The sequence below is a fragment of the Telmatherina bonti genome (genome assembly GCF_933228915.1).
Source record: "Telmatherina bonti genome assembly, chromosome: 9".
Taxonomy (NCBI): Eukaryota; Metazoa; Chordata; class Actinopteri; order Atheriniformes; family Telmatherinidae; genus Telmatherina; species Telmatherina bonti.
In genome coordinates this window covers 27,358,638-27,380,854 of record NC_136627.1, presented here as the reverse complement: position 1 = coordinate 27,380,854, position 22,217 = coordinate 27,358,638, and the positions used below count along the sequence as shown (strand labels likewise).

At 38.1% G+C, this 22,217-nt stretch overlaps 1 protein-coding gene and 1 long non-coding RNA gene across 3 annotated transcripts; both read left to right on the top strand.

The window, feature by feature from the left end:
* Positions 1-17,175, top strand: taok1a (TAO kinase 1a). 2 transcript variants are annotated; one of them, XM_079246328.1, is made up of 20 exons: positions 1-268; positions 3,006-3,252; positions 4,172-4,243; positions 6,074-6,175; positions 6,257-6,302; positions 6,392-6,488; positions 6,588-6,701; positions 6,815-6,906; positions 7,042-7,135; positions 7,233-7,314; positions 7,406-7,573; positions 7,693-7,893; positions 8,096-8,224; positions 8,518-8,754; positions 10,871-10,999; positions 11,126-11,329; positions 11,405-11,644; positions 12,674-12,886; positions 13,005-13,187; positions 13,585-17,175. In XM_079246328.1, exons 2-20 carry the CDS (start codon positions 3,121-3,123, stop codon positions 14,119-14,121), a joined length of 3,072 nt encoding a protein of 1,023 aa, XP_079102454.1. In that variant the 5' UTR covers positions 1-268; positions 3,006-3,120; the 3' UTR covers positions 14,122-17,175. The 2 variants fall into 2 exon arrangements, with proteins under 2 accessions (XP_079102454.1, XP_079102453.1); XM_079246327.1 differs by having other exon boundaries at positions 1-358.
* Positions 17,176-19,329: 2,154 nt separating this feature from the next.
* Positions 19,330-22,087, top strand: LOC306760606. Its single transcript, XR_013771448.1, has 4 exons — positions 19,330-19,464; positions 20,748-20,884; positions 21,079-21,123; positions 21,223-22,087. It is a non-coding gene; the product is annotated as an uncharacterized lncRNA (long non-coding RNA).
* Positions 22,088-22,217: the final 130 nt, after the last annotated feature.

Below are 22,217 nucleotides of genomic sequence, written 5' to 3'. Positions count from 1 at the left end.
TACTTATACGCTTTCTTTATGACTGTTTTGGGAGTGTTTGAACTTCCCTCACATTTTTCCCAGCGTATTTTCACGAAGGGAGGCGACAGTGAAGCGCTCGGCAGCCATCTTTGGGACCTGCCTGGGAGTGGAATCTGAATACTCTGGCAACCTTAGTTACTTCAAGGGTGGAGATTTTAACCTTTAAATATTCACTTATGTGCCTAGTATAATGGACTGACAGCCTGAAGAAACCACAAGGATTTAGCTAACGAAGTTGTCGCCCTGGGTATGAAACGGGAAGCATTCTTTATAATCCTAAAGTGTCTTGAATTATACGACAGTCTCCACAGTCTGAACGCTGGCCTGTCAGAGGAGGGTGAGTTTCGGCTAGGTGGCTAGGCTAACTTAGCAAACATCACACAAATTACTTCACGAATTTAAAAGTTTCTGTTAAATGACACTGTACTGTCACTTAGTTTCCGCTATTCAAGTAGTTAGAAAACTATTTTCTTCGCAAACATAACGTAAATCTGTCTCGGATTGTTTAATCATATCAAACGTAACTTGGCTAGCGTTAAGTTTGGCGTGTAGCTAACACCACATTTAACGCTGGCTAGCTGGGATCCCATTAAACCTCTGAGCACATTCCTCACATTTGAACAATGACTTAATTAAAAAAAAAAAAAAACAACTTTCCCAGCTGACACGTGAAAGTGGTAAGACTTTACACTGAACATTTAAAGTTTTTTTGCAGAGCAATAACAACGCTGTATTTGCAAGCAGACCTACCCAAACCCAGCTGCAATCACATTTAATCAGTGAAAGTGGAGTTATTTGTTGTTGTTGTTTTCCAGGCCTTCAAGGAAATCACTTCACTTGACCAGATCTATGAAAAAAAAATTTTTTTTCTCATTTCTGTAAAGCTATGACATCTTTATGTTAGTAAAAGTAATTTATTTGCTAGGTGTGAAATATTTAAGGCAAAACGCTTAAAGTTGAACATTTAATTTGTGTTTTTTCAAGAAGCTGGGTTAAAATATACAAGTCAGCTGATCGTTTAAAATTCTTATGAAAAAGTAGTGTTTTGCTTGACAAATCTCCCCTTTGATAGTTTCTTTAATTACTATCCAAATTTTATTATCCTTGTTCTGCTGTTGTGTTAAGGAAGTAGGACAATCCCTTGTCAGATGGCTCACCAGGGCCCGTCCCTGTGTCCCTTTAGCTGTGCGGACAGGAAATGCTGAGAAATGCAGCACAGTGAGGGCATACATTATGAATTCCAGCCTCCAGCTTTGTTGTCCTGTCCTGCTACATACTTATACATTTGTGTCAGTTGAGTGCTGGTGTGTTTTTATGAAAGTATCAATTATCATCACTCTCTTACACTTCACTTGTCCATGGCTGAAAATCATCATGAAAAAAAAACAACTTATCTCACTGAGTGCCAACAGTACTGTAAAGAACAATGGCAGTAAAGAGGCACAGTTTCACATGGTAATGAGCCTTTATTTCAGGGCTGTGGCTGCATCTGTGTAGAATAGTGGGTTGTTCAGTGTTGTTGTGAGACAAAAGATGTCTGCTTGAACTAGGGGCTGTTTCTCTCAGGCTGGGAAAGAAGTCTTGTGACTCTAGCATCAGCTCTGCATCTGTTTGCAACTGATCATCTGAGCCACATGGACTCAGTAAATTTTCCTCAGTGATCTTTTACAGTCCACATCGGGAAGGATGTAATTACAACATTTTTATTATGAAAACTTTAAGCTTAACAATGGTGTGGGGGTTTATGAAATGATCTTTTTATTTATGTCATTTTAAAGTTTAAATGAACTCTCTTTAAAAGGAAAAATATAAAACATTTTCAGTCATTACCAGTTCCCATTTTTACAGTTAATACAAATATCATCATACTGTGGTGATACTATTTTTACAGTTTCCAGTATGGTTTTGTTTCCTTTGAGTTTTACTCAAAACACACATTTTACAGAAATAGGATGCTGTTCACCTATCATTTTCCACTTGGGGAGCAACACAAACAAATTATCCATATATATGGATGATAAGCAATTGTTGTTACAAAAGCTGTGGAAAATAAACTCAGAAAAAGACATATTTATGAGCCACTATTTATAGTTGTGGATATGTTTTAAGGTACTAATTTAATAATTCATCACCCAACTAATGGGAAGATTATAAGGTTTTTTATATGAGAATGTGTTAACCAAGTACTCCCAGGTTTAAGTAGGTATCCTGTCATGTGAGGGCTTTTATTACAGTTGGGGTATCCTCCAGGGATCCTCAGCCGTGGTCCTCAAGGCCCAGTGTCCTGCAGGTTTTCCAAGTGTCCCTTCTGGAAAACACCAGACTCAGACGAGCTCTGCATACGTCTGCTAAACACACATGGATTTGAATCAGGTGTGTTGCAGCTGGGACGGAAAAGCAGCAGGACACCGGTCCTCATGGACCTGGATTGAGGATCCCTGCTCCACGCAGTAAATTAGGTTGGTTTCACATCTGTTACTTTGTTTAAACTAAGAACAACTCAGTTATCAGACACTTCATGTTTTTGTATCTTTAGATGTAAGATGGTCAGGAGATAGCCAGTTGGTTACACTATTGAAGTTGCTGTAACTATGGCAACAGGCTCTAGGTTTCTGACTGGTCTTTCACCTCTTTTGCACCTGATGTCATGGTCCAGTTGATGTTTTGCATAGATTACTCGTAACCTGTTTTGCACTACTGCTGACGTGTTTTACACCATTAAAAGAATTTCTCCATGAATATAACATTTTAATATTCTTCCATTAACATTATCAGCAAAGTAGTTATCTTACGCTAAGTAGCCACAGTCTCTAGTAAAAAGATCTTACCTTTATGTGGAAGTTAATTGTACATCACGACTGATCCATTTAGTTAAAAAAAAAAAAAGGAAAAAAAACTGTTATTAAAGGGGCAAACAGATATTTGAATTGCTGTTTTATGCTTCAACCTTTCTCTTGGTTTTTTTGTTTTGTTTTTTTTTTCAGCTCTGAACACATGAAATTACTATCCTTCAGATGAGCCAACAGTGGAAGCTTTCAGGTCGCTGTCGCAGACCCAGATAGTTCCTGGCGTCAGCGGCATTGCCCCCAACTCCCCATTATGCCCAACAGCAATCGGGCGGGGAACCTCAAGGACCCCGAGATTGCTGAACTGTTCTTCAAGGAGGATCCTGAAAAGCTCTTCTCAGATCTGCGTGAAATTGGACATGGCAGCTTTGGTGCTGTATATTTTGTGAGTATTACACTAGACAAGCGACTGGTATCATCTTAAAACCTTGTTATGTGTTACCTCAGAACTTTTCTTGAGGAGGCTGGTCAGAGATTGTAGATCGTCTTTATCTTTACTGATGCAACCTTGTTGGCACATACAGAAGTCTGTCGGCCTTTCAGACTAGAGGCTAAAATAGAAATAAAATGTCTGATAAAGAGGCATTGATCAGTTAAAGTCAGTTGTAGAGTTTAGTTGAATTTCCTGTTTGAGTAACAAGTGGTACAAGAAATCCCAAACGCTCTAAAATGCTAAAGTACTATCATAAATTACCAGCTGAATGTAATTTATCAATGTGTTTTAGTCTGTTGGGTCTAATGTGGCTTTGTAGTACTGGGATGGCATCGACTAATCCATTTATTTTGTTTTAGTATTTAAACAAATGCATGAAACACAGAGGCATCTTGGTCTTTTATAAACATTTGGAAGATTTAAAAAAAAAAAAAAGTATGTCCAAGATATTCTGAAAAAATATAGTTTTAAAATTATAAAATGCTTTTAGATTTTGTGCTTCTGGTGGCTTAATAGATAAAATGGGTTATAAGACTTTGGTAATAAACTAAAGCAGTTTGAAGTATAATCTAGTAACACTACAGCAAGTTGTTGTCCTATTGTGCTGTATTGGCTCAGAAACTACAGTGAAATGACAGAGTAGGCATACAAAATGTTTTAATGCTTTTTAACAAATATGAAATAAATACACCTTTTCAACCAAATAAAATGAATAATCATGGATATGTCATAATCTAGAAAGAAAAACAAACAAAAAAAAACAAAACTAAATGGGCATTTTTTGCTGTTTATTCACAGTAAGTCAGCAAATTATATCTGAAATTATGTTTCAATTAGTGAATGAAGATGACATAATGTGCTTCTATTTCAGGCACAGGATGTGCAGACCAATGATGTGGTGGCCATTAAGAAGATGTCTTACAGTGGGAAGCAGTCCACTGAGGTTTGTTTGCTTATTTTCTTTTTCACCTGATTTAAAATTAAACAGATTTTTTTTCTCATTTATTTATTTATTTATTTAGTAATAGCTTTGTCAAAATTACACGGGCAATAATGACAAGGTATGAATTTTTCTCGGGAATTGGCCCATAAACTTGAATCACCTGTCTTTTGGGAATAACGTGTGTTCTGTTTGGATGAAAGTCCAACCAGGTGTGATGGCAATGCCATTCATTTTTGCAAACTTTCGCATAGCTTCCTGAAGCTGTTCCTGTTCGACTATTATACATTGTGTTTTTCTGCTTGAGATGTTGAGCTCTTAGTGACGTTTTCTCCACATTTTCTGCATTCTTTTTTCCACTTCATCCTGGCAAGTCTCTCAATGTTTGATGCAGGAAAACATCCCGCTCAGAATGATTTTATCATTGTGATTTTTGACAACAATGATGGTATCAGCAAGACTTCGTTCACTTTAGGTTTCACTCTTATGTTTGGTGTTTAAAGGGGTCCTATTATGGTATTTTGAGTTTTCTGAGCTTTCTACAATGTTACAGTCTAGAAACCTCATCAGACATGTGAACGGCACTGTTTTTTATCACCTAAATGCATGTTTGAGTTTGAGTTCCAGCACGCTCTCCTTCGGTTTCCATGGCAACGGAAAACGCGTGGTTTTAGAGAGTTTTTTCTACTTGGAAATCCTTGTGACGTCCCGGGGGATAAGGTTCGGTGATTGGTTACCTTCTGCTGGTTAACAAGGGCATGTACAAATACATCAGGCGGGTGGAAAACGTGGTATAAAGGGTCTAATTCAGGTTCCAACATGTACGGCTGTATGCTATGTGTTGACATTGTTTTTTTTTTTGTTTTTTTTTTGAGTTCATATTAGCCTAATCCTTCTGTTAATGAGAAGTTACAATGACGGCGAAAGCAGTTGTGGTGCGCGCTCCCGCTGTAGTGCAGTGGCGGGAGGTGGGGCTTAATGCGAAAGAGTCTCAATCCACTCGTTTTGCCCACAGGCTGATCTGACAGCCTACGGAGAGGGTCGGTCTGAAGTAAATAAAGCGATTTGTGACAATAACTCGATCGATCCCAGCCCTTCTGGTCTCAGAAATAAAAATAAATTAGCCTGAAAGGCACATAATAGTTCCACTTTAAAATAATAGATGGCTTCATCTTTGTGTCATTAGATCTGAAGAATGAAGCTGTCATGCTCTGAGAGTTGTTCATGTGTCCTTTGGGTAAACTCCTGTTGGCTGTCATGTGCCTTTTTAGTGAGGAATGACTTCTGTTTGGGAAATGCACCATAAACCCTTGATTAACTGGGTCTCGCACTAATTATTGTAAGCCTAACCTGTGCAAGATTCTCCCATCTTTAGAAAGGAGCGCATTCAAAGAGACTTTAGATTTTGTTCACATGTCTGATCAAAGCTTTTTCTACCATGCCTGGTAGAAAAACCAGTTCTAGATAACATGTACACAGTTTCTAACTTGTTTTACTTTGCCTTTCTTCAGATTTCGCAATGACAGCGTAATGTATTGAAGGCTCATCAACAATATTATCTCTAGTACCAGATGGTTTGGTTTTGATTCCAACATAAACGGATATTTGTACAGTTATTTCAGTAAGGCAGTAGCAGCTGGACACCAGAGCCATCTGTAGAGGCAAAATATTTTAAATTCTTGTTATTGTTGAGAATGATGTGTTCAACAATTGGTGGGGAAAAAACTGTGTATTTAAAGTCTGGATGAAAGCATGGCACTTGTGAGTAACTTAAAGTGATCTTAAAACCAACATTTTGCTCCTGTAGTCTTATGACTTTTACTGTTTTCACAGAAATGGCAAGACATAATCAAGGAGGTGAAATTTCTGCAGACAATAAAACACCCAAATACCATTGAGTACAAAGGATGTTACCTGCGAGAGCACACTGCTTGGGTAAAGATTTGACTTTATAAAGAAAAAAATCTGTAATAATGTGTAACGCAAATTTATTGAGCTTTACTGTGTGGATTGCAGCTGGTAATGGAGTATTGTCTGGGCTCAGCTTCAGATCTGTTAGAAGGTGAGTTTAATGTTTTGGAATTCAGTGCATGATGCAGCATGACTAGAAGTTCATCTCCCTTTACTCAAGCGATGATGCATTCTCTCCAGTTCACAAGAAACCTCTTCAAGAGGTTGAAATAGCAGCAATTACCCATGGTGCTCTTCAAGGTTTGGCTTATCTTCACTCTCACAACTTGATTCATCGGTGAGTGTTGTAACTGTTTTAAGTTTTTCAAGGTATTACACCCTCAGGCTTTTTGTGTTCTGTAGGAAGTTTGAATATTTTGTTCTTTATGTTCAACAGAGACATAAAGGCAGGAAATATCCTCCTGACTGAGCCAGGTCAGGTAAAACTAGCAGACTTTGGCTCTGCATCTATTGCCTGTCCTGCTAACTCCTTCGTTGGAACCCCATATTGGTATACTATAAAAAATTATCAAAGAGTCATTTTATTTTGTTTTTTCAATGCATCATTATTTACATACTTCTGTTTTGTTTGTTGTGTGTGTCTGTGTGTGTTTCTATCCTCAGGATGGCTCCAGAAGTAATTTTAGCTATGGATGAGGGTCAATATGATGGAAAGGTGGACATTTGGTCATTGGGGATAACCTGCGTTGAATTAGGTACTTTGTTATTGACTTAATTCTCATCTAAAACTCACTAATGTTCCTCATTTCATCATTCCAGTCTAATTTTTTAATATCTAAATTTCTAACTGGCATCACGTCTTGCTTCATTGCAATGTCTTTGGTCTGTAGCTGAGAGGAAGCCTCCACTGTTCAACATGAATGCAATGAGTGCCTTATACCATATAGCACAGAATGAAAGCCCCACGCTGCAATCAAGCGAGTGGTAAGTCAAGATTGAAAGGGCAAATGAATCGTTTTTAATTCCTGTGATTGAATAACCACATTCTGAACCATGTCCACATTTCATTACACAACTTTAGGACGGATTATTTCCGAAACTTTGTAGATTCTTGTCTTCAGAAAATTCCCCAAGACAGGCCGAATTCTGAGGAGCTTGTAAAGGTAGGAACCAAACTAATTTTAGAACTGACCATAATTAAATTGGTGTTAACAATATAAATGCTGAGCAGGTTTTCTGTGTCCTTCCTCCTAGCACGCATTTGTCCAGCGAGAGCGGCCAGAATCGGTTCTAATAGACCTGATAAATCGAACTAAAGACGCAGTGCGGGAGCTAGATAATCTGCAGTATCGTAAAATGAAGAAGATCTTGTTTCAGGAAGCCCACAATGGCCCCACAACTGAGGCGCAAGATGAAGAGGAGGTTTGTCATGTAAATCTGCAACAATTTTTGGCTCATCTGCATTAGGTTTTCTGTCATTTTATGGTCTGTATGAGTAATGTTTTAACCTTGTGACTGTCTGCGGTGTGTTATATCTGTAGGAGTCAGAACACATTGTGGGTAGGACAGGCACAGTGAACAGTGTGGGAAGCAACCAGTCCATCCCCAGTATGTCAATCAGTGCCAGTTCTCAGAGCAGCTCCGTCAACAGTCTAACAGATGCCGGCGATGACAAGAGCGAGGTGGAAATGGATGGAGACCACACAGTGATGTCCAACAGCTCTGTTATACATCTGAAACCTGTAAGAGGTTAAGGCTCCAGTATGCAGTGAAGCCTTTTTTTAAAAATATAATATACTTTTAAATATCTATACTTTGGTGAACTTTTATTGTCACTGTTACTGCTGTGAAATATAAAAGCAGAACCGGCATGTGTTTCTTCTGATTCTTGTGTCTTATGTTGGGTTGAAAGTGTTAATCGTTGCTTCTGTTTTAACCTCTTAGGAGCAAGAGATGCGTAACGAAGTACCAGAGCCTCATAACCGACCAACAGAGGCACAGTCTCCTCCTGCACAAACGCCACGGCCGAGGCGAAACCGTGAACATTTTGCTACGATACGCACAGCTTCAGTGGTAACAATCGTGTTATTCTATTTGTACATCAAAACATTTATGGCTAAAATAACTGCATGTTGTACCTCCATGAACTGTAAATACGCAGACCTCTAATTGCAAATTGTCCTCATGATTCAAGTTTTTCTTCATTTAAGTAACGCAATGCAAAGATCTTTGGGGCAGGCGGGGGGGAAGCCCTTTGGTCATGATATGCAAGATATTGGTTGTTTAAATATTACATAGTCTATATATTGTGTTAAAGTTGTTGCTTTAATCCAATATCAAGAAAAGCTATGTCTTCTGTTTAACAGCTCACTCGCCAGATTAAGGAGCACGAGCAGGATTCAGAGTTAAGAGAGCAGATTCTGGGCTACAAGCGCATGAGGCGCCAGCATCAGAAACAGCTGATGGCACTTGAAAACAAGCTGAAGACCGAAATGGATGAGCACAGGCTGCGACTGGACAAAGAACTGGAGAATCAGAGGAATAGCTTTGTCCAGGAGTTGGAGAAGCTGGTCAAGAAACACCAGGCATCCATGGAGAAAGATGTATGATTTCAAAACAAAACATTTATGTGTTCTCTTAACCTCACACAAGAAATTAGGAGACTTCAAGGGTTTTAAATGAGGGCATATTTTTTATATTTGGGTATTGAAGCTTTGCTGTCAGTTCTATATTAAGAATGTTGTGATTTTTTTTTTTTTTTAGTTTTTCTATTTGCTGGTGACAGGAGTCAGATTGTGGTTATAAGAATCAGAAAACAGGATCTTTACAGAGGTCTACATTTATATTGAATGATTACTTTTTTTCAGTAAGAAGTTTTGTCTTCGCTTTTTGTGCTTAGTGCTTGTGAATATTCATATGTTAGTAAAAGGAAAGGTCTTAGCAATTGTAGTCAAACTTCACCCTTTATTTATGTATTTATTTATTTATTTTTTCTTTCCTTTTTTTAACCTGTCCTGTCCAACATCTCAGCATACAGAACAGCAATCTGCGTGCCATTGTTTGCCAGACAGATTTGCTCTGTCAAGGGAGACATCTCATGTATATAGCTGCCCTTGATAATCTGAATATTTTTATTATGATAATTATTTTATTTTATTTATTTATTTTTTTTCCTTTTATCATTTTGCAATCATTGTCAGCCTTGATATGGCCGAGCTGGACCTGGCAGGGAAAGAGGAAAAAAAAAGAGGAAATGAAAGGAGGAAAAAGAGAGACAGAAAAGAAAGGCGTATCTAAGCTACTAAAGTTCAAACTTTATACTAGAGATGATTCATTTGTAAAGTAGCTTCAACCATTAATTTCACTTTCCAGGGCCAGATATCTATAGGAGTATTTTTCATATTTAGATGTGGTATTAGAACCTGCTGTTGTATTCAGGATATACAGAACCAGAACTCCTGGATACTGTGCTGGATAACGGTAGAATGGCTACAGCCATGGGAGACGTAATGTGTTCAAATATAACTACTTCCAGTCAAAATGTTTTCCATAAAATTATGAACACCAAATTGCACTGCAAAGTCAAGTTTTAACATCCATTTAAGCACCTGAAGCCATGCAGTCAGCATGTTATAGCTGCCTACAGGTCATTTTCCTCAAAATCTTTCTGATCATTTAGAAATGCAAACAGGGGCCAAATGTTCCTTCCTAAAGCAGATGCCACTGCTCTCATGTGTAAATATATTTCAGCAAAACGCCTTTTTATTTTATTTTATTTTTTTATTTTATTTTATTTTTTTGCTGCCACTTTGGGTGCAGTTCTACCTATGAGCTGCTCTTGCTTCTGTTGGTACTATTGTTGCTCCTTCAGCTTTTGATCTGTTGTGAAAAAGATGGAAGTCAAAGAGAGCAAACTTCTGCTTTATGATGGAGTGAAACAAAGGTTGAGATCATGAAGTTTTTCCAGTGGAGCTGTTATCTGAGCTTTTTACCTGTGCTTCTTTCCCATCATAATTTCGCTGTTCTGTCATGAACATATGAAATACATTATAGTCCTCTCCCGACTCAAGTTAACTTTCAGCCGATCGGCACCGGACCAATATGTAACATAATTTCAGAAGCATGTGTACTTTTAAGGTTTTGCAAGACTGCTTTTTCTGTGTTGGGGGGAAAAATTTACAGTATATACCTACTATACCTCATTTAAATTACCAAAATCTTTAAATCTGCAGGGACAGAGTAGAATACAAATGAACACCTTCACTTAAAAGGCCCCTTACATGTCAAGGATGCTGATTAGTAACTGCTGGTTACTAAACTCTAATAGGGTTCTGTTTACAAAGTTTATTGAGGAGAAATCGGACTCAATCACACAAATTTAAATCATTGCATCAGTTCACATGCAGTGTTTTTATATGATGACATCTATATTTTATATAACCTCATTATGGCTACCTGCTGGATTGTAACCTAACAAGGTGTGTTAAAACAGTGGTTGCATTTTTTTTTTTTATGTCTTCAGAGTAATTTACCTAATCATTGCTGGTCTTAAGACTGTGGTAGAAATGCTGACAGCCACCAGTATAAACCTCTGTGTTCCCACTCCCTGTGATTAAAAGTTTAGGATATTTGTGGTAGAAATGCAGCCGATAAGGTACCACTGCATTGACTGTTACTTTATGTTGATCAAAGTGATAATGTCGTGCATTTGTTCATCAGGCAAAAACCTTCAGCAATGATGAAAAGAAGTTCCAGCAGCATATCCAGAGTCAGCAGAAGAAAGAGCTTAGCAGCTTCATGGAATCCCAGAAACGGGAATACAAAGTTCGCAAAGAGCAGCTGAAAGAGGTGGAAAGATTATTTCTAATTTCATAAATGCATCCATCAGTTTACTTGACTTATCAATCGAAAACCAAAAAGTTACTTCTACCACTAATGCAGTCCTTTTTTATTTATTTATTTTTTTAACTTTAGAAGCTGAATGATAACCAGTCAACACCCAAAAAAGAAAAGCAGGAGTGGTTGTCTAAGCAGAAGGAAGCCTTACAACACTACCAAGCCGAGGAGGAGGCCAACTTACAACGTAGACAAAGGCAGTATCTGGAACTGGAATGCCGCAGGTTCAAAAGGAGGATATTGATGGCTCGCCACCATATTGAACGGGACCTTGTGAGAGAGGTCAGCAAGGCTTATCATCACGCTTTGGTTTCTTCATTTTTTCTGTTTTTGATCTCTTCTCATGCTTGTCATCAGGAGTTAAACAAGCGTCAGACACAGAAGGACTTGGAACACGCCATGCTTCTGCGGCACCATGAGTCCAAGCAGGAACTGGAGTTTCGTCAGCTCGGCATTATCCAGAAGACGAGGGCCGAGCTGATTCGCCTGCAGCACCAGACTGAGCTCACCAATCAGCAGGATTACAACAAGAGGAGGGAGAGGGAACTAAGACGCAAGCATGTCATGGAGGTTCGCCAACAACCCAAGAGCCTCAAGGTTTGTAGAGATTTTTTTTTAGTATTTATATACATTTACATTAGTTGTATATTTTTCAGTAAAACTGTTGTTCTTGTGTGAGAATTTTACCCCCTGAAAGACACATTCTTAATTTTTGTTTTTGTCGAGACTGACTGAAACAGGCACGTTCCTTAAAGTCTAGGTTTAGGTAGACAGGCGGTTGCAAACTGTGCCGGACACAAAATGATCATTTAAATGTGCAGGCAGGAAAGCGCCTACTTCATCTAATGCAATCAATGTCGTAAGACACTGTTAAAAAAACCTGCAAAGCTCGCTATGTTATTCAGTAGCAGTCCCCAGGTTATTTAACCATGTATGTTATAACAACCAGTAGCATATGTTGACATTTGTCCTCAAAAGAGAGATGTTAAAAAAAACAAAAAAAAAACAAACAAAGTGGTCATCCCTCCAGTGAAAAGGTCAACCAACTTTGAGAATCAGTTCACAAATTCTCTCTGAACGTAGGTAGACCATCAGCATAGCGCTGTAACGTAAAAATACAGCTGGCAATCTTCCTTTTTACGTATATGGTTTTATATGGGGAAACGGACTATGCATGCGTGAATACACATCATTGCAATGACATGCGAGGAAGGCAGTGCAGGACCATCCCTTTAATGGGGGGTGTGGCCTCGACAATGCAAGGTTGAGCTGTGGAGCTTCTAAGCCTGCCCAGGAGGCGGTGCTGTTGGGGTTTTTTTTTAATTGAGCTATGAAAAGCACTAAATCACTAATTATTAAAATAGAATGATTCCATTTATTTCTTTCTGCACTGAGTACGCACTGCCTACCCTGACTGCACAACACTGGGCTGAAACACTTATTCATAGATTTTACAGTCCAGTTTCTGTGTGAGATTCAGGACTGTACTGACGTACCTCGTCAGGTGGTCGGATTTTGTTGTTCAACTTGATCAATCTGAGCCAATAAATGGTCAGGGTGTTTAGGGTGAATTTATTTGTCAATTTCTCCACATCCTTTCATGATTGTTTTTTTTCCTCTGCCTAGTCCAAAGAGATACAGATCAAGAAGCAGTTCCAGGACACATGCAATATCCAGGCTAGGCAGTATAAAGCACTGAGGAACCATCTGCTGGAGACCACACCAAAGTCAGAGCACAAAGCTGTCCTTAAGCGGCTGAAGCTTGAGCAGCACCGTAAACTTGCTATTTTAGCGGAGCAGTATGAACACACCATCAATGACATGCTTTCCACTCAAGCGGTGAGTCAAGCAATGAGTGTGAATGTAAAATTATTAGTGTATTCAGCATTCTATTTTGCCGTGACCATCCATATAAATAAATTTATTCTGCACTTTGGGTCTTTATGTCTGTCCTCAGCTGCGTCTGGATGAGACTCAGGAGTCTCAGTGCCAAGCCTTAAAAATGCAGCTTCAGCAGGAGCTGGAGCTTCTCAATGCCTACCAGAGCAAGATCAAGATGCAGACTGATGCCCAGCATGACCGTGAGAAGAAGGACCTTGAACAAAGGGTGTCACTACGTCGGGCCCGGCTGGAGCAAAAGGTTCCCCTCAATACTTGACTCCTATGTGGAGATTTTGATTTACTGCATGTGAATCGTTTTCTAAATTTGAGTTTTATAGAAAAATTAAAATAAAAAAAAAATAAATAAAAAAACACGTTTCTAAACTGCATTGTTTGTTCTGATGTCTTCAACATGCTTCATTTTAATTAATAAGATTACAACCAACTGATTGAATTTGTCCCGCAATCTGATATAAAGCTAACAACACAATGAAGAAGACTAATCCCAAGCTGCTTTTGACATATTGGGTAGAAAAGAGTGTCCCTTCTATGCCTAAATCCATTTGTTCCTTTTCATGGTGGCTTCTTAGAGGACCCACCTGCGGCATGTGAACATCATTTACTTTCTCACTTTTCCCCTTTTTTTCTTTCTGTAGATTGAGGAAGAGATGCAATCCTTGCAGAATGAACGCCTAGAGCGCACCCGAAGCCTATTGGAACGTCAAGCTCGAGAAGTGGAGGCTTTTGACTCGGAGAGTCTGCGCCTGGGTTTCAGCAACATGGTGCTATCAAACATCTCCCCAGAGGGTCTCAGCAATAGCTTTCCTGGAGCTCCAGGAGCTTGGAGTAACCATCAGCAACTGTACCCATCTGTAAGTTCTCAAGGGCCACACTGGGGCAGCCGTGGCTCACGTGTAGGGTCAAGTCACCAAGGTAGCCATCACCACTATCACTCAAGTCCAGGAGGGGCACCTATGCATCAAGGGTGGGGCCAGAGCATGCCGGGAGGAGGTCCGCAACCTTGGGGCCACCAGTCAGCTGCGGCTATGGTCTCTCGCAGCACTGGAGGTATACAGAACAGCCCCCAGGCAATGGGGAGGACACCCTCAGGAGGGCGCGGTGAGCAGGGTATGAGCAGGAGTACTAGTGTCACCTCTCAAATGTCCAACGGGTCCCATCTTTCCTACACATAGACTTCCTGTCTGTCTTGGAGTCAGTTAGAGTGGAGATGTAGAACACAACTAATCCAGCAGGACAGTGTTGTCTCTGTGACACTACCCCACCATTTCTCCCATGGACTGATGTGGATGTGTGATGAAAGAAATATTGCTCAGGTCAAAAGGGCTGGTAAAAAGCACAGCCCGTCCTCACGGCAGTTCATCAGCACACACACATCCTTAAATTTATGTTACATAAGCAATGAAAGTGTCAACACATTGATCCCCTTTGCGTTTATTTGCAATTCTCTCCTACAGATTTTTTTTATTTTACATGCGTTTTGTTATATACAGCCATTGCTCTCAATTTGCACATAAAACACTGTTAAGAAAAAAAGCCTTTAACGTGTTATTTATGTCCCTAAAATGTAGGATCAAACAATCACATTACTCTTATTTTGGTTCACAATGCTCATCTTTTATTATGCACACAGTAAACCTAACTGTGGATGCTTTGCTGCTGTTCTACCAGCCTGCTGTAATGGTCATTATGATACATTAAATTCCGCTTTTTATTCATTTGTTTTATTTTCCCAATTCCATACATCGAGACTTAAAACAAAGAACAAAACAAATCTATGTTAACCATTTCAGACCTCGGCTACCACTGACACTGTGCCTTTTCAGCTTTGAGCTAGTTAAAATCAGTTTTAGATGTTTTCAGATTAGTATTTTGAATTACATCATCCATTTCTGATTAGTATGTTTAACACCTGGGATTTTTGCTCCTCATTTCCCAGATATTTCTGCAGGAATTTTCTATTTACAGAATATGCAGTGAAGTCTGTATCGTAAACATTGAGAGAGAAAACGATTTGTGCTTATCGGTAACTATTTTGTCTGTAAACTTTAGATGCACTCTGAAGCCGCTGCAGAGGATGTGCATTTGCAAGAAAACTCACTGGCCTTGAAGAATAAACCTAGTGCTCATTTCTTTATTTTATCAGTGCCTTTTGTAACTGCTGCCTTTTCCAAAGCACTTTATACAGCTTAATGTTTTAAAATGAGCATTTGACTTCTTTTTGCAAAGCTCCTGGTGAATGAATTTTTCATTGGTACGCATGCAACAAAAGTCTAACTTGCCTTTTCGGTGATGTTTAGGAATCATCCCATAAGCAGAGATGAGGCCAAGTTTGTTAGCATCAAATATCTGAGTAAAAGCAATTTCCCCAAAAATGTAACTTTTATAGTCTTTTTGAGACGGTAGCTTTTGTTAGTGTTTATGTTGAACTTTAATTCAGTATATTAAAGAAGCTGCAGTGTTTTCAAACAGTTTTTGTTACAATTTCAACATAAACTGAAAAATGTTTACTGAAGAGTAGCCGTAGCTTAAAGTAATTAGCGTGGCCATGACAGCAGGCTTGGTGCTACTGAACTGAAACACCTTTAAAAACAATGCTGTGGCTCAAACAAAAAACACTAACAATGTTAGAATTGCTAACTCAAAAATTCTACACCATCTCATCAAACCCAAGTTACAAGGATGACTGAATCAAGTTTGCAAGATGACATTACCCAGATATGCAAAACTGAGTCAATGCACAGTGTTAAACAGCCAAATTTAACTACAGCTGACAAAAGCGCCCTTTGCGGTGTTTATAAAATATTCCTGGACATGTGCCTTTTTTAGCTCCCTCGTCATGTAAGCTAATTTTTCTATTTGCTGACAACAAATATTTAACTGGTAAAAAAAAAAAAAAAAAAAAAAACGTTCAAAGATAATTCTGAAGAGATAATAAAGGCATGTATTCTCCTGAATCTCAGTTTTGAAGCAAAACGTTAATCTGCTAAAACGAAAAATTAAATTCACTTTGTCACTCGCCAGCCTTTTTGTCCTCAAAGCGGTGTTGTGTTGACAAAGCTCATTCTAAGATATTCTGGGTTTTGTGTACACAGACGAAATGCTTCATATTGTGCGAGTCATCGCCTTTAAATGCCACTTGTCAATTTGTTCCCCCCTGCTGAGCACATTTTGGTCCTCATCTTGGTTACATCCAGAGTAACTGTTCCGCATGCTGTCTGATTTTTTTAAGATTTAATTCCTGTCAATATTCAAGAACACAAAAATGCTGGTATCCATTTACTTCTGTTAGATTTTAGTTTAACCTATAAGAAATTTGACTTGATCAAATATGCATTCTTTCAAGTTTTATTTTATGCCAATACTCTGGTTTTTATGTCTGTGGATAAGTTCCAGCTACTGCAACAACACAGTTTATGTTGAATTCTTTTCTGATTTATTCATTTGCAATCAAAAACAAGAATGTTGTTTGCAATACTAGATTGTTACAATAAGTCGAAAGCCAAGACGTAGTCTTCTGAATGTTAGGTCAGTCAGACTTCTCAAACATGCCAATTTTTAAGTTTCTATTACAGTGTGATTCATTTTATGTCATAAATGTGTCTGAAAGAATTTGGATATTATTATCAGATGTAAAACCTTTATCAAATGTTTTTTTCATTTTTACAATATTTCACTTTGACTTTGTCAGATTTTATCCTACTGACTGAAAGCATGTGGGATACTGAACGAGAACTGTATTCAGTTCTGTATTCAGTGATTTATTCTAGGGTCAAACACTGTGCCATACCGGAGTTGCCAAGCCCAATCACCACTGCAACTGTTTCATCTCAACAGGTTTTAATTGTTGTAGAGCTAATGACAAGAAATGTATGTAACACAAAGGCAAGTTGGTTCTGGTCTAGTGACCAAAGTTAAATGGCTTGAAAAAAAAGATGAGAGGGGTGACAGGCAAAAGATGGAAAGATGTCAGTATTCTTTGGCACATTACCACTACAACTCATAACATGTATTAAAATGTATAGATGGTGGAGCTTGTTACTGAATGTCAAAGAGATTATGAAGATACTACATAAGAGATGGTAAAGTACTAAAATGGATTTAAATAGTGTTTTAAAAAAAAAATAGGATCAAATTTATTATATTGTTTGTATTGTATGTACCATTGTGTTGGCAGAGGGATATTGAACAGAAATAATCTGTAATAAAGTAATTTTAGTATAACTTGTTTTTTTTTCCTGTTTTAATTCAGTTGTATTTAATACATCAAGACCCCAATGTTATGTTGCATTTAAAAGCACCTCACCACTATCCATTCTCAATTTCTGTGCATCCAAGAAAGTTGCTGCCTTCAGTTTTATTAGTAATTATTCATCACCGGTGATATGGCTGATTTAAGTAAGAGAGTCGCTAAAAAAGCTCTGGTGGTGCTTTGTCAGGGGTTTTATTAATGTTAGTATCAGCAGAGGTTAAGTTTTCTCAGAAAGCTGCCTTTCTAGGAATGATTAAAAAGATAGAAGTTGTAGGTGTCAAACTCTACTAAAGTTTCTTGGCAGCCCCTTATTTCCTAATTTGGTCGCTACAAATTCCTCCTGTTGTTCCATCATAGTCTGCTGTATTTCATTACTTGTTAAATGAGTGTTAATATCTTTGCGACAAAGTAAATGTTTAATTTGGTTTATAATGTAGTGTCAGGGGAACGAGACTGAAGAATAGCTAAATTGATTAATTCCTAAAATTAAAAGCTTTATCAAATTGGAAGTGAATAAAATATGAAGAAACAAAATAGTTGAAATGATGTATAAATAGAGTCCAAATAGAAACCATATGCATATATTGAGATGTAAAACATTCATTGTCAAATAGACAAGCTAAAACTTTACCCCCATTTCCTTGCAGGGTTCACTCCTCCACCGTTTCGACAGGGGAAACTCATGTAAGAGGGCTATTTGACAGCATAACTTTCTCCAAACTCATCTCAAAGGTTGCTATTTTATCTCCAGCTGGATATTTTACTTCCTGGCCAACAGGCTCTAGGCGCAGAAAGAATTAGCAGACATGTTAGTCCTTCAAACATGAATGCAACAGGGCTGTGTTTGCAGCCCCCACAATGTACTCCTTGCTACTCATAACTGCACCACCAGGCACAGGTCAAACTCCATCCTTAAGTTTGCCGATGACCTATAGAGATGAGGTGAAAACACTGACCAGCAGATGCCAGGACCATTACCTTTTCCTGAATGGCAGCAAATCTTAAAGGCAGAGTATGTAAGATTTCGAGGTGATTCTTTCTACCAGCAGGTGGCAAACACCAGGTCGTGAGCAAAACCACAAAATTGCTACCTCCACAAATGACCACAGGTTGGCAGTAATGAGCAAAACTTACCCCTCACCCCTTCCTTCTTGCCAGCTCCAATGAGGGCAGGAATCGCTTGTGAGCTGTAGCTCAGAGCCGCTCTGCAATAAATGGGCTTATACTCACCCTACTGGTGGGAAAAAAGTACTTTTTTTTTTTTTTTTACTGGTCAGAAAACATTCAAGAAGGGTCTTTGTCATTAATTAAACTTGTAAGTTAATAACGCATCAAATATGGACAGACTGGAACCTATATGTTTAAAAAACTATGTAAATATGATTGTAGTTATTTTTTTAGTTAATTTATTTTGAAAATATTGAAAATCTTACATATTCTACCTTTAAAGGGTGGAAAAGAGCTTCAGGACACAACAGGGAGATGACCCCACAAACACCGTGGTCAGGAAAGCTCACCAATGGCTATATTGCCTCAAGATACTGAAGAAATCAGGAATGAACACAAGGGTCTTCACCAATTACTACAGGTGCACCATCACAAGCCTACTGAGACTTACTGTATCCCAGTATGGTCTTGTAACCTCTCCAGTCACTGTCAGAAAACACTACCTAGAATTTTATTAATAATAGTAACAATAATTAATCGTAGTAGTAGTAACATAATTATACCCTTGCTCAAATTTTTAATTTAGCTTTTAATTGTTTAGTTATTATTTATGAAAAGTTACCAGCACAACAAATAAACACACCTGAATCTATGTCCCACACTGGAAAAGTAAAAACTTGATTTCAGTTTCACCAGTTTCTGTACCAGCCCAGGGGAAAATAATAGTGTCTTTGGGAATTTAGGCGTTCTTTAAAACATTTGGCTCTAAATTTTAGGTGGCAGAGGAGAGGAGGCATAAAATTACACAAAGAGGACCAGCCTTAGGACATAACATTTGTGTTGACGTTTTCTGCGATTTGTCCCTGCAGGACGGTAAAATGTCAGAAATTCCCAGTTATCATCGAATGCAGCATAACCGTTGAAGAAAAACCCGGATGGGACCACTGAGGGTCCGAGGACCACAGCTTGAATCACCCAACGACATAAGTGGTTTTATAAACGGAAGTGCATACCACGTGAGATGTGACGAGAGTTGTAAACAGTAGTGAACAAGCTAGCCTGTAAAAAAAATATGCGGTCTCAAGAGTGTTTGACTTGAGTGAGTACATACAAATACAAAGTCGCTTTTTTCATGTATATCATTAAAATTAATAGTATTAATTATAAAACCGATGTAGCGCTTGTGAAAAGAAATGGGTTGTTGCAGTATGCTTCCTCTTGTAGCTGGCATGAGTTATCTCCACATTTGACTTATTCGTAGTGGCCCGTTTGTATGTACTAATAACTCGTAGCTAGCGACATAACTCAGACACTTAAGGTAAGAAAATGTAGTTAGCTTCCTTCCAGCACCACTTGCAGATGACTTAGCTGGCTAGCTAGTCAGGATCCCCCTCAGCCACTGTTTGGTGTTGACACGTGACTTAGCTTTCATGGCTTAATAAGCGTTTCAGTGCTAAGCTGCAAAGCCTTATACTCAGTGTTTTTTTTGTTTGTTTGTTTGTTTTTTTTTTTAACATGTTTTAACATTTTTCCAAGTACTTAACCTGTTAAATTATAATTAAGGTAACTGGGAAACACAGTGTCTGTCTATCTATCTATCTATCTATCTATCTATCTATCTATGATGTAAGAGAAAATCTTTTAATCTACTTATAAATTTTCATTTTCTATACCACTTAGTCGGGTTAGGAATATTGAGCAAGCTGGGGCCAGTCCCGGAAATAATCAGGGTACTCCCTGGACAGATACCAGTACACAAGGACAAACAACCATTCATGCTCACATTTATTCTTAGGGAGAATTGAGAGTGATAACTTATCATAACATGCATGTCCTTGAAGCCGTATTACCCATGCATACACATGCAAAGTCCCTCCAGCTGGGGGCTTGAACCAGCAACCTTATTGCTGTGACGACTTAGTGCAAACCACTATGCCACTATGTAATGCCATACTGTTTTCTTTTATTTTATTAACAATTTTAATGGTGGACTGTGAAAATTTGGACACAGTGTACAAGGCAAAATATATAAGTGGCACACATCCCTACTCATTTGTACTTTTCTTTTTTTTTTTTTTTTACTGTAATGTTAATCTTCAATGCAGTGTGAAGGCTCTTAGCTAAAGGCATGAACCTACTTTTTACGCACACAACAGACAACAAAAGAACCGTTTAGAATTATTTTAGTGGGCTAATTATATTTTGGCCTTTTGCTACTATCAGTCAGTACTGATAAGATTTTTTGTGGAACATTCAGGTTTAGTCAGCACTTGAGAGAAGTTTTGCTGATGTCTTTCTTGAGGGGGCATCTTACAATGACTTGATTTAATATTTTCAAAGAAGTGTCCTTTATTTCTTCTGTATGACTGTTCCCAATCACAGAGCTCCATGATGTTGTGTGAAATCCTTCTTTCATCGCTATGGTTCCTGTTTGTTATCTTCTGGGTGGAGACAATAAGTGTGTGGCTGTTTCTGTCCATGTTTTACCAGGACCGGGCATTCTACCACTGGGGTGATAGGCAAGTAATTCTTTGTTTTATCTTAAAACAGACTTGGAAGTAAATGGCGTGATGAGAAAATAAAAATGAAAGATACAATGTCACCACTTATTTGGCTGAAATGAAAGTCCTCAACCCCTGCAGTGTCTGTTATAAAGACACTGTTTTGTACACTTAGTGATTATAATTCTTCATGCATTCATTTTACATTACAGGGTGTTTGCAGACGATCCTGGACAGATGATATATATGTTGAGCAGGTAGGAACTCTTGATCCGAAATAACTAAGTTACTATTATTTTGTTTTTTCCGCTGTGTGTACTTGAACTCAAACTCTGAATTCTTGTCTCTCTCACCAGAATTGACAACCCCGTGGAGACAGAGATTCAGACCTGAGGCAGAAAAAGATCAAGACGTGATGGGACAACTCCTGACACAAGGCTTTTCATTGGGAAAAATGATGAAAGGCAGTTGCAGTTTTTCTTTTGCAGTGCCCCTCTCACAGATGTGCACGGCCCACTTTTCATGATGGCAAGTGAAGAAGTGCAACCTGATTGAAGGAAGAGTTAAGATGTAGTTGATACGCCTAATGCTTCCACAGTTAAACTTTAATAATTTGGGGGAGCAGAATGAATGTAAAAAAAAAAGAGCTTGGTGCATCTTTATTTTATGTCTTTACTTCACTTTTTCACCCTTTTCACAGGTTAGGCATGTCAAATTTACTAACAAATGTCAATTGTTTGATGTACGTTTGATGAAACTACTTTTAGCAATGACCTATTTTTGAAGTATTGGATGGGAAGCAGCAGCATGCTAAGTTGTAGAATTTATATTTTGAGCAAGAATATATATTTTTCTCACATAGCTCTGTCACAAATGCAGTGGTTAGTGTTTAAGTTTGGAGATTCATAAGCAAACCTGGAAGAATTTCTACCTTGTTCATCTACTGGTATTTTTTTCCAGAGCTCTCAGCTTTCAGTTGTGGCCTTTTTTTCATTTGTATTTTGTTCTGTTATGTATTTTACCTGTGATAAAATAGATTTCATAATGATGCCATGATTATAACTGCAACTATATATGTATTAGTTGATTTAAAGAAAAACAATGTATTGGCTACAGATATGTCACTTGATTTTTGTTAGTTAAGAAATTAAAACAACAAGAAAAATTATTTGTGTACATAATGTAAGTGTTAAAAGGGAAAAGTGTGCTTTCCAAACATTTTACCCTTTGCAAGCTTCTGAGATTATCATCAGGCTTTTCTGTTTCATTTAAAATGTTTAAAAGTGTTTGTTCATCAAAAATATATTAAGGGTTTTGTAACTCAGATAAAGAATGTCTGTGTTGTGTTAAT

Coding starts and splice junctions, on each gene's coding strand:
- taok1a (XM_079246328.1), top strand. CDS start 3,121: ATGCCCAACAGCAATCGGGCGGGGAACCTCAAGGACCCCGAGATTGCT. Junction 6,907..7,041: donor GATAACCTGCGTTGAATTAG/GTACTTTGTTAT, acceptor TTTGGTCTGTAG/CTGAGAGGAAGCCTCCACTG. Junction 8,755..10,870: donor AGGCATCCATGGAGAAAGAT/GTATGATTTCAA, acceptor TTTGTTCATCAG/GCAAAAACCTTCAGCAATGA.